We start from the raw sequence: 12,931 nt of genomic DNA, 5'->3' as shown, positions 1-12,931 counted from the left end.
ATTAAATACATAAATTATTTCAGTGGGATCAGCAAATAACAATTATAGTGGTACTAAAAACTCTTGTATTAATCGCTGAAGATTCATCAGATTTTTATTTTAATGCCAGGCATTGAAAAGTTCAAACAATAGTTCACGATCCATTTTCAAGATATTTTTTTACCAAAACATTGTCAACATGTCAAATACAGGAAACACTCAATACAGATTTAAGTGAACATCAGCCCCTGCTATCTGTAAAGAAGCTATTTGCCTTCCTTCCCTTGCTAAAAGGCTTCAAAATCAGTCATAGAAAACAGAAGTTCATATTTGGGGAAGTAAAATTTAGAAGGTTCTGTATATTACTGTGTAATAATGACAAAGCAACATTCATAAACTATTTTAGATCTGCCAGTGTAGATCTGTCACCTGATATCCCTCTAAAGTTGCACAGGATGAAAAATGATTAATTGATCTCATTTGCTTCTGCACTATATTGAAAGGCACAGGAAATTATTATCTTCATTTTTCAAGTGGTATTTTTCACAAAAAGTTCAGATACTAGACTGCTATCTATCATATAAATTCCTAATAGAATTCCAAGTGTAACAAGTGCGAGGAAACCAATTCCACTAAACTGACTTCCCATGTGGAAATCTTTTTCAGGCCCTTTATGGCAATTTTTAATTTCCAATTACAGTAATGGATGAAATGGGTCTTTTAGTTCCACTGTTATTTTAGAAGTATTATATTTGAAAATCCTAGATTTAAAGGGGAAACAGGTATGAGTTTGATAGCAAAATACATTTTGGCTTCTTTTTTAGGTTGTTGGGTTTGATGCCTCTACCACAGTAGAGGAATTTCTGAACACTCTGAACCAAGATACAGGGATGAGGAAACCAGCTCAGTCAGGATTTGCACTGTTTTCTGATGATCCCTCTGGCAAGGATATAGAGCACTGTCTTCAAGGAAATATCAAGGTAAACAAAAGCCTTTAATGGGCTGTGCATATAAAAAATAAAGTATCTTCATTTGACAGAGATCTCTTCAGACAATGTAAAGGAAAACATTTTTCAGTCTGAAAACTGTCTTTTTTTCTTAATGTGAAAGATTTTTTTTTAAGATCACTTTTTCAGTTGCTGAAGTTCATTCAGTGAACTACAGTTAAAAGCTTTCTCTAAGAGATCTGTATTATTCAGAGAAGTAACAGCTGCGTGAAAAAACAAAAAGCTGTTACAGTTTTTTAAAACTAAGGAACATTAGAGTCAAACATGGATTTAGAGATTTCAGTCTACATTTCTGATATAGGTCCAAAAGATGACCATGTGAGGTCCAAGAAGTCATTGATACTGGGGTGGAGATCCTGGGAAGTTAAAAAAAAGAAATGGTTCCTTCTCTAATACAGAATATGCTTAAGGCTCAGTTTAAGAATTTTCCAGTTTTTGGCTTGCCATTGTCCTGAATTTTAAATTTTAACAACTCACTCTGTGTTATTACACATTCATTGGCAGCTGCTAAATCAAGTATCTGGCCTTTCCATGTTAATGGCTTCTTTCCAAAGGCAGTGCATGGGTTGCAGAATAAACAAACCCCAAAAATGTTAATTATTAAACACTTCGACTAAGAAATACAAGTAAAGTTATACTTCAGTGAGTTTAAAAATTCAAGCTGTGTATGTATCTAATAGGTGATAGATAGAGGACATTAAAATAAGTTCACAGTTTCTTTTCAAGATGTTTTCAAATAGGAAGGCATGCCAAATCAGTTTTGTACTGCTTTCCTTGTAGATCTGTGACATCATTTCAAAATGGGAGCAAGCCTCCAAAGAACAACACCCTGGGAAATGTGAAGGCACAAGGACTGTCCGCCTTACTTACAAAAACAGGTTTGTTTAGCAAGTATATCTCTGCCTTGTCCCGAGATTTGTTTTTCACTTTCTGCAGTTTCTTCATCTGAGAAACACTGGCTGACTTGAAGCTTGCAACAAAAATAGTAAATGGGTGTAACTGGAGATTTTTTTTTAAATAGAGTTACCTGTTTTAGTTCTTAAGAGGCGAACAGGGATGCAAAAAATCTCCACTAAAGTCAGAAGACTGACATTAAATATTTACCCACTGATTCAAGTACAAGTGTTGCTCTGCTAATGTGTTTTGCCACTGAAATAAACATGTCACATTCAGAGCAGATACTGCTAATCCTCAGGGCTAATGCATTTCCGTATCTTCTTTATTTAATAACTTTCTGTCTTTTCTGTAGGCTTTATTTTTCAGTTCAAGTTCATGGGGAGACAGACAGAGAGAAGCTGCTGCTAGTGTATCAGACAAACGATCAAATAGTCAATGGACTTTTCCCTGTAAACAAAGAATTAGCAATGGAATTGACAGCCCTTTTAGCTCAGGTAATCTTTATGCATGGATAACTCACACAGCAGTATTTCAGGAGAAAATCTTAAACAAACTGATCCAGGACTGTTTGACACTCAATTGACCTTCACCTTTTACATATGAGTGTGCAGGAAACAGACTGGGCTGGGATCTTTGTGTAAGGCAATTCTTAACTGGAGTGGAAATGCTTTAGAGCATTTGCTGCTGCTGGCACCAGTATGGCTAAAATGTGCTTTCCCTCTTGCACAGCCAGGCCTCTGGCATTTAATATCATGTACCATTTCTCCATTCACTATTCCTTTCATGATTTCTGCAAATTAATTTTCCAAAGTAACAGCTCTTCAATGAAAGTCTAAGAGTCCTTTACTGGACATGGTCTTGATGTTTCATTTTTAAAAAATTAAAAGCTCAAATAAAGGGTTTTGAGAAAGTAATTTGATGTTGTTATTCAATAAATGTAGACTGATTTGTGTCAGCTGGAGATAGAGCAATCTAAGAGCAGAAGTAATATTATATCTGTACAATTTTGTTTGATATTTAACTTTTTTTCCATGGTAGATAGAAAATAAGAAAATCACTAGTGTGACTTTTTGATCAGTGAAAAGTATATATTATTTGACAAATTTGTTTTCTTTTATACTTGGTCGAACAGATCAAAAGATAGTTCATAATATCCAGCTAGAAAATTACTTTAGAGTAACAAAAATCTTTTTTCATGGACTTCCCCTTAGGTAGAGATTGGAGATTTTGAACGGCCCTTCTCAACTCCAGCAGGGCAAGTCACTTCCCAGTCCAAGTCCAACCAAACCCTAAAGCAAGTTTTGGAGAGATTCTACCCTAAGAGATACAAGCAAGGTTGTTCAGATGAACAGTTAAGGTGAGATGGGTCTTTTGAGTCATATTCTCTAAAGATCTAGGAGTGAAACAAAGTTTGAAATTGTCATTGGGAATAATGTATTGTTGAGCTATATTTGCCTAACCTGTGTTTGAAACTAATTTTCTTGCTAATCTAAACAACCAATTTCCTCTGCACATTTCTAATCTAAACAAAGGACCATTATTAATAACACATTCCAGCAAAAGATATAGCAGTTACTACATAGTGTTACAAAACCCAGTGATTTTGAAATTCTTATTTTTCTTACTCAGCAAGGCTAAATGAGGTCTGAGTGTGCACAGACTAAAGAGTTATGAAGTAAAGGACATGAGGACATGATCTGTTAGTTATTCTGGTGTGCAATCTCTGGCAGCCAGTCAAATTGGCAATGTGACTTAGTGGACTTACTAGTAAGGTATCACTCTATTTAAAATTAATAACCTGCAAGGGATTTAAATCAACACCTACTGATATGAAAATGAGTGGAACAGTGTAATAAATTATCCACAGTCAGTCATACAGCAGTTTTGAAGTCCAGTAAACATCATAGAAATGTTCTTCAGTACAGAAAATTTTCAGGTTGAGAAAATTTAAAGCTATTATTATATGAACATAGTAATATTATTACATACTCAAAAGGCAGTGGGGCATTCAGACTTATGCAATTAACTTAATTATAAATAGTCTCAGATTAGACTAACTCATGCAGGAAAAGTGAAACATCTGTTGAACTGTTTAAGTAGTCCTACACTACCAGCTGGCTGAGCTGGAGATCTGTGGCATGGGAAGAATCCCTCTGTGCCTGCCCTATTGCCTGTAGTGTTTTTGCTAAGGGTGCAGTTTGACTTTACAAGCAGTGAGACCAAAGCTGCAAGTGCTGGATCTCCCTTTACTACACATTAACCCTCCCTTTTCTTGGGCTACATCTAATAACATTACAGCTGCTGGGTGAGTCATCCCTGCAGGTCAGTGTCTTAGAAAGGGATTCTGGGCTGGGTGTTTTTTGAGAATTAGTTTTTCCATACTATTGAACCAACTTGCCAAGGAGCTACAAATTGACAGAAGGAGCCAGAAAAAAAGCCCCAGTGTGAACACACTGTGCATCAGGAGCAGCATTCTGGGTAGCAGTGCCCAGACACACTCAAAGGGAGTAGTGCTAAGCCACGTCTCTCACGCCTCCTACCAGCCACAGGTAAAGATATGTGCTAAGCTGGATGGATTTTTGGAATGACAGCTGACATAGCTGTTGAGTACTGATAAAGGTACATTGATTCTCTGTAGAGACACGTTACAAGCTGTCCCAGACTTTCTGCCTTTATGCTGCAACTGCTACATCAATATTTAATCATAATGTTCTAGAAATTAGAAGATACTTCATAATTTTTATGTGCATTAAAATACTAAATGACATTTTGTATTTATTTAATACTGCATCAGTGATAGTCCTTGTATTAACTGAAATTACCATTTTAAGAAATGGATTCTTGTGTTGCTCATTAAACTTGCTGTGGGCAAGCATTGGAATTCCCTTCAGTGAGTAAATTCCACTCTTCATTTCAACAGACAGCTGTGCCAGCGACTGTCGACACGATGGATGGCTCTGCGTGGGCACAGCGCCGCAGACTGCGTGCGCATTTACCTCAGCGTGGCCAGGAAATGGCCCTTCTTTGGGGCTAAGCTCTTTGCAGCTAAAGTGAGACTTCTTCATCAGTTTCATTGGGAAGGGGAGGAGGGGCTTAAATATAAATATAATTTGCAAACAATAGTATATTTTTGTTTAAAATAAGTGTGTATACATGAGTGTAGCTATGATATTTTCTGAAAAATCCTTTATTTAGGATTTTTTCTCCTAAGAAGCTGAGAAGCCTTAAGAACAAAATGTAAACAATGATTATCTGCTCCTGTGGAATGCAAAAAGTGGATCTGTGATTGGTCTCATGTGGTTGTTTCTAATTAATGGCTAATCACAGTCCAGCTGTCCAGACAGTCTCAGTCAGCCACAAGCCTTTGTTATCATTCTTTTTTCTATTCTTAGCTAGTCTTCTGATGAAATCCTTTCTTCTGTTCTTTTAGTATAGTTTAAATATAATATATATCATAAAATAATAAATCAAACCTTCTGAAACATGGAGTCAATATTCTCATCTCTTCCCTCATCCTAAGACCCCTGTGAACACCGTCACACATGAGCTGATTGAACCTCGTGTCAAATTACTTTTTAAGTCGTAGACTGCTGAAATAAAACAACCATAGTACTAAGTGTATCATAATAGTAACTTTCCAATACTCTTATTGCTTGTTTTACATTATTAATCTGTGTTTCCAATTCCTTCTGTCTTAGTTTGAGATGGCCTTTTAGGTTCACACTCTTTTTACCTGATAACTAATAGAACATTGAAAAGGTATCACTGGCTGGCTGTGGATGCTGAACCTTGCAGAAGGACTAAATGTGGTTAAGGGTATTTAGAGAACTCCCTTCCATGCTGGCCCCTTCTCAGTTTCTCTTAACTACTGGTATTTTAATTATTTTGATTCAAATAACAGCTCTGTTAATCAGAACTCTTACCTCATGCCTTCAGTTTTAACAGGTAAACCCAGGGTGTGTGTGGATGGGTGTGTGTGTAAACATATATATATAATTGCTTGTCTGCACTCTGTATTTTGTGTATTTAGATATATGAGCTAGTGGACAAACTGTAAGACCCCTGAGTATTTTATTAATGAGCCTATACATTTTATTGGACAAAGCACCAGGGTAGGTTTGAAGGGTATCAGTTTGAGTTCATTGTTCTGCCACTGGCCACCTACATGGCTTTGGGCAGGTATTTAAATTCCTTTCCTGAGCTTTACACTGAGAGGGAATTGAAGTGAGAAATGTGCATGGAGAGAGGTCTGTAATAGCTGAGAATTTATAATTATTCACATATTGCCTCATTTTGAAGTAGTAACTAAAGGACATTTCTCTTTGTAGCCTCTAGCAACAGCCTCAGTTGACAAGTCCTTCATATGGTTTGCTGTCCATGAAGATGGAATAAGCATCCTGGATTACAGCTCCATGGTAAGTGAAATTTCTATTTCTAATTTGGTCAAGATAGATTTTAGTACTAATGATTTGGAGAGATTCACCACCATACTATCTAAAAGATGGCATTAGCTTTCCATGCTAAGTTATCTAGTTCTTCTCTTAAAGCAAAAATTCATTCCTTTTAAAATGCTTTAATGTAATCATCATTACAGTAGCACTAATAATAGAAGTAAGTAATGAATTCTTTGCACAGAATTTATTTTTGTTTATCAGATACAGTTTTTATATCATTTAATGAAATGTTAATGTTTTAATCATTCAGATGTCAGGAAATCCATAGTTATTGTAATGTTATTACAATAACATTAATTTTCTTTTCCTGGAGACTTAATTTTCCAGTATTATTCATAATACACACACTCTGCAAAGAGCAGTTACTTTAATAGATTGTTATTTTCATTGTATTATTTTTGTTTAATAGTAGGTAATATAACCCAGTGTTATTTAATTATGTCATTTTAGGCTCAGATTTTTCTTTGATTTGCAATACAAGTTTTCATAGAAAACGACTCGTAATCAGTGTGAAAAGCAATGCCTGAGAAGATCCCTGCTTTCATTTATATCCTGCAAAGAAAAAGAATGGCATGCTGCTATTAGCAAGTGCTAATATTGAATATCAGAAAATTAAAATCTCAGCTTTATAATTGGGCTGATATGGGCCTTTTCATTACACTTCTTTGCAGTTAAAGAAATAATAAAACAAAGAGCTTGAGGAGAGGAAACAGCAGCTCTCAGGGAACAAGCAAAACGTGCTTGCACCAGACTGCAGAGCTCTACTGACACTGCTCCTGGAGCTGTGGCATTTCTGTAGGGAATTGCCAGTTTAGGTAGTGGCAGGCCTTACTTGACATTCAAGGAATGCTCAGCTTCCAGGGAACATTGGGATTTTCTGTAGGAAGGATCAGGGAAATCAGAAATGATGCTGCAAGGGTTAGAGATAATACTATTTCAAAACTGGGGAAAAAGAGGTTTACTAAGGAAGGACACTAAGTTATGTACAAATGTTGTCTGACAATGAATTTTAAATGCAAACATCTGCAGCAAATTAATGTGAGGTGTAACAATAGATTAAATGCTGATCTTAACTCAAAGGCCATTTTTGTGGTGTTACACCCTGAACAGTAAGAATCGAGGGATGAAAAGCTGAGGAGCCCTGAAGAGCAGTTATGTGTCATCAGAGATGTGAAAACAAGAGAACAGAATTTAATTTTTGTGTTTGCAAAACATATCGCTGCACAAAAAGACTATCTGGAGTTAAATTCCTTCAGATGTCTCATACTCTGCCATTTAATTTATTTAGATACTGCTTCAATTTCAAGTGGAATTTGTAAGATTAACTTTTCTCAAAGTCAGTCAAGATTTGGGTAAATGGAATTACACACTTAAGTTGAAATGTTCTTATATCTTTTATCTAATTAATTTGGAATAGAAACAGAGGTCAAACTTAGAAGAGTTATCATCTACAGTGAAAACTCTTCATCATGATGGTCTAAATGAAGCTATCCCAAAATTCATAGTTAATGACAAGAGGCTACCTCCACTGAAAAATATATGTGTAATTATATTTTTTTAAAGAAGAATTTCTCATAATCTGCTTTTCCTGCATGGTCCTGCTTAACAGCTTTTTGTTCTGGGGGTTTCCTTTTTCCAGAGACTGACAGTTACATACACATATAAGAGCCTGATGACTTTTGGAGGCTATCAAGATGATTTTATGCTGGTTGTTAACAATGCTCAGACAAAGGACAAATCAACTGAAAAACACCTTTTTGCCATGACAAAGCCAAAGGTTGGTCTATTACCTGAAACAGTTTCCATCTGCTTTTGTGCTCTCTCTAGTGGGTAATCCCTAACAGATGTGAAAGATGAAACACCTTTTTTTATTCCCAGCCTGCTCAGATTTCTGGCTTTTGCCAGATGATTTTCGAGAGCAAATAATGAGTAATGTCAGGGCTAACTGTGACAGTACTGATGGGTACCTGTTCTTTTCATGTCCCTGTCTATAACATTCCAGAGTTTTCATAGAAGGACAAAGAAGGCTGATAAGGACAGAAATTACATGCAGTACCTAAAACCTACTCTGTTTGCCTAATCAGCACCAGAGATGATTTTTCCAAAAGTACATTTGGGATCTACAGTGAAATTATAAAACACAACATCTGAAAGATCAGTCACTTCCTAGAAATCCTAGGATATTTTTCCTTTTGGTCAAAAGAAAAAGAAGTCCTGCTTTTTAAATCTAGATTCTCTCCTTTACTGGAAAGACTGACTATATTAAAAGAAAAAAAAACCCCCAAAGGTTTTGCTGTTAGTTTGAACAAATTTATGAAATAATACAAAATTCCACATATAAATTGGGTTCAAAACATGATTCTTCATACAAATAAGCATAGTAAAATACACATGTTGAAGTTTCCCTCAGATTGTGCCCTTACAGAATCACAGAATGGTTTGGGTTGGAAAGGACCTTAAAATCACCTAGCTCTGACCCCCCTGCCCTGGGCAGGAACACCTTCCACTGGACCAGGCTCCTCAGAGCCCCATCCAAGCTGGCCTTGAACACTTCCATGGATGGGGCATCCACAGCTTCTCTGGGCAAGCTGTTCAGTATCTCAGCAAGGTTTGTATGGGTCACAAAGAGAAAATATGATAAAAACCTCCCCAAAGTCTTTATTCCCCTCATCTACCCTGCATCTTGAGTTCTCTGAGTCTCTGGCAAAACTCTCTGGGTGTCATCTTTTGGACTTAACATCTCTCTCAAAATTAAATAAGTCATCTCTGAATCATTTAAGACTGTGGAAGACAAAGTATCTTTGATTCCTGATGGGAATAACATTACATTATTTAAAGGAGCAATAAAAAAAGCTTTATTAGTTATCTCCTCTCCCCCCATCATTAATTTGTTAAAGTACAAGTACTTATCCAGTTGATGGTGATTGTCACTTGCTAAAAAGTTAGCTATTTTTTCAGCAGTCAAAACACATCATTGTATTTTTCAAAGAGTTTTGTGTGTTCCTGTTATAGATTCTTGAGATCACTCTACTGATTGCCAGCTACATTAACAACTTTCATCAGCTGAAAGGAGTTGCTCATCACCTCTCTGCTCCAGCATTACTGGCACCTCAAAGTGGACAGAAACTCAAGGAGATGGGGAGCCAGCCACTTCCTGCAATCAACAGACCAACTAAATGTCCCACTTTGTTATGAAAGGATTATGTGTCATGGTAATAACCCTTGTTAGAGGGTTTCTACATGGACTGAAAACCTGCTGAGGTACAAGATGTAGAGCATAAGCAGCTCCATAAACAAAAGCAAGGTTTTCATTCATGCAGTTGCATATAAGAGGAGTAGCCCTTAAATTAAAGCTCTGGCCTGAACTGGAAAGATGATGAGTCAGTTTAAGGGTTGTGATTGACTGGGGATTGCTTGTGCCTACAGCTCAGAAAAATACTTCTGTTTGTAATGATGGAGAAAGGTGTCATTGAAAAAACTGTATAGATTTTACAGTTTTACAGATATATTCTCAGGGACCAAACTGTCTTCAGCTCTTCATCTCTTGTTTTTCAAAATTAGACCAGTTTTATAACTTTCATTTTGAAAAGGAATTTTTGTTTAGAAAAGCAGTCAAATACAAAATACTTTTCACTTCCAGCACCATTCTTATTTGCAATACAAGTATCATGGGACTAAAAGGAACAAATTTTGTATAATTGTTTCTCCTTTGAAAAAAAACCAACAAACACATAAGCACATCATGTAACTATTACAAATTTAAAGAGTATTCTCATGATACACTCTAGCCTTTGTTATACAGCTGCTGTACTTGGCAAATATTCAGCCTTGGTCTGGTAAATTTCTAAATAAACCTTCTCTGCTCCAGCCTTTTGAAAAGAATCTAAACTGGACAGACACTGTATTTACTACAGTTCTGTTAAACAACACCCTGTACCTAATTTCTCCTTTAATCCAATAATAATATAATACAGATGGCAAGAATGACTCACAATTCAAAACACAAGAACAACACAGAAAACCATTGACATAAAATGTTGTGAGTAAACTTGGAGACCTAAAATCTGTGTACAATATATATAATGTATATACATTGAGTCTGAATAATATTTACTTCTTGTTTTTAATTTGTATCTATACATTTCCTGTTCTAATACTAATATAATGTTCTTGCACACTGAAGACATGATGCTGCATCTGCACTCTTGGACCTAGGAGCACTTTCCAGTTGCTTTTTCAGGTGCAAGCCTCAGTGCTACACAGGTCAAATGTATAGAAATTACATGCATTGTTTTTCTTCCAGTCCTCTTTTTGTTCCAATACAAATAAACCACTTCTGCAGGCTCCAGAATGGATCTGCACCATTCTCTCATAGATAATTTAGGTACAACTATGAAGAAGGTACTCAAACATAAATCACTGATTCATTTTACAGTTTCCACTTCAGCTCATGTTAATGATCATGGATCATTAATCCCTTACAGCCAGTCCTCATTGGTTTTTCTTTGATTATTACTTAAACTGAAGTAATTTCACAATGAGAAATCGCTGGTTTGTGTTCTTTAAACATTTCAAATGCTCATACTGAGAGATATTTTCAGCTTTTTGCCCTCTGTTAAAAGCAGGGGATACAGTATTCTCCTAAAGAAATAAAATAGATTGGAAGGGAGATACAGGCCATGAAGAGAACATGGTCTTAAAAAGGGGAAAGGCAGACTGGCAAGCTGGTTTTCTTTAGAAAGCTCTCAAATTCCTGCCACAGCTACTGAAGTGCACAGGACTCAAGCACCACGTGATGAATGGTACCACAGGCTAGTGCTTCCTCTTGAAAATCACAACCAAACAACTCACATACTGTATCCAGATGCATTCACTTCTGCAAGGTGGAAAGGGCTTCCTGGTACCTTCCACTCTTTGGTGCTGGTTGGGGCACCAGAGCCTTCTCTTTCCATGAGGCAGGGCCAGCAGCAAGCAGGAGGTTTTACCTCCTCCCAGGCAGCCAGGCCCTGCCATCATCCAGGGAAGCATCTTGGGAGCCCCAAGAGACCAATGGCATTACTTGTGTTGCACCCCATGGGAAGTGATGCAGATCGCTTGGTGAAATTCATTTAGGAATTAACACCCCCTTGCAATCAGCAGAATAATTAACTTTCAGATTTGAGGGGGTAAGGCTGTTTACAAATACAAACATGTTACTGTATCAGTTAGGTTACAGTATAAAGCTTCTCAAATATGATTAAATACTTCAATTTACAAGCACAAAAGTCTTCTTGTAATCATGAAATTATGATAACCTGGAATACTCCAACTAGTAGTCTTTCCTAATTGACCAATTTCAAATGAATGTGGCAGATCACCTTCTGTTATTAGAAGGGGAAAAAAGTGGAGCATTTTGCTAGTGAGATTGATAATGTAGCTTTAAAACTCTTTGTTGAATTTTGAACAACATGATAACCAATACAAACAGCTGATGTGCACATTTGGAGATTTCATTAACACTACAAACAGTTGTTTTATAAAGCCCTGTACAGTCTATGAGCAGAGTGTGACCTTCCTGCCTGCCTTTGGGTAGGAAACTCTATAGACACTGCTTTGCTTTTTTCTGTTGAGCTCTTGCTGCTGCAGTATGTCCCTACATCATTGTAATCAGAAGCAATTCATGCATTAGATCCCTTTTTTGGCATGACTTTCCAGACTCACTAACTGCTCATTATAGGTCACTGTTAATCCCCCACAGTCACATGACCAGAAATGGTGAGTTATTTTATGAAATAAATGCACTCACAGTTACTGTGACAGCCCTGTGTTAAACAATGGAGCTGCTTGCAGTTTGATCAGCAAGAGTGAGGCTTCTGCAGTGACAGGAACCTCTGCAGACACTTCCCTGCAAGGTAACAGGGTCGGCAGGTGGAGTCCCTGTCACAATGTGCAAGCACACTCCCAAACACAGCTCTGCAAACCTCAGGGCCTTGCTCCAAGTAATCAAGCTCCAGAGCTACTTGAAGAATACCCCACAATGCAAGACAGCAAGGCCCTGAGGTTTTCAGAGCTGTGTTTGCAGAGCTGTGTTTCAGCAAGGCTGAAAATTTCACAGTCCAAGCAGATAATCTGTTCTGCTTTCCCCACCAGCCCAAGCCTCATGAGTGACCCAGAGCTCAGCCTTAACCTGAAGTCATGCACCAAAGAAATTCCTACTGTGCTACCTAATCCATGACTAAAGCAGGGCAGAACCTGACCTGTCTCACCTCAGCAGTGATGAGTCTGTGGGAGCTGTCAGTGAGCAGCAGCTTTGGGACTGTGGCTGGAAAACTTCCTTTGCTCAAAGCTTGCAGAACCTAGGCTGTAAAAATATGGGCAGGATGGGGTCAATACGTTAGCACATGCAAGGAGGCTTCACCTTCTACCATGAACTTTAGAGTATCTTTCATGCTTGCTCTGAGTTAGTGGTCAGAATCAACAATCCATGTAAATGATCAATGAATCTGAGCTTGTCAGTGACTGAAAAATCACTGGCAAATGTCTGGATAAACAATCACATTGTTTTGAGAAGACTATTTGGAATGCAATGTAAATTAATATATTACTTGAACTTCA

General features: G+C 37.2%; 1 protein-coding gene across 7 annotated transcripts in view; it reads left to right on the top strand.

Moving 5' to 3' along the window:
* PLEKHH2 (pleckstrin homology, MyTH4 and FERM domain containing H2) overlaps positions 1–12,931 on the top strand; it is a 56,093-nt gene extending 43,162 nt beyond the window's left edge. For all 7 annotated transcript variants that reach the window (XM_063152081.1, XM_063152085.1, XM_063152079.1 and 4 more), the window contains 8 exons: positions 804–959; positions 1,767–1,864; positions 2,236–2,377; positions 3,095–3,240; positions 4,804–4,933; positions 6,212–6,298; positions 7,977–8,114; positions 9,350–12,931. In XM_063152081.1, the coding sequence (XP_063008151.1) occupies positions 804–959; positions 1,767–1,864; positions 2,236–2,377; positions 3,095–3,240; positions 4,804–4,933; positions 6,212–6,298; positions 7,977–8,114; positions 9,350–9,532 (1,080 nt within the window). In that variant the 3' untranslated portion in view covers positions 9,533–12,931. The remainder of the gene's footprint in view (positions 1–803; positions 960–1,766; positions 1,865–2,235; positions 2,378–3,094; positions 3,241–4,803; positions 4,934–6,211; positions 6,299–7,976; positions 8,115–9,349) is intronic.

The sequence above is a fragment of the Melospiza melodia genome, chromosome 3, assembly GCF_035770615.1.
Source record: "Melospiza melodia melodia isolate bMelMel2 chromosome 3, bMelMel2.pri, whole genome shotgun sequence".
NCBI lineage: Eukaryota > Metazoa > Chordata > Aves > Passeriformes > Passerellidae > Melospiza > Melospiza melodia.
Note: the sequence above shows the minus strand (reverse complement) of the source record. Positions and strands in the feature narration are given on the sequence as shown.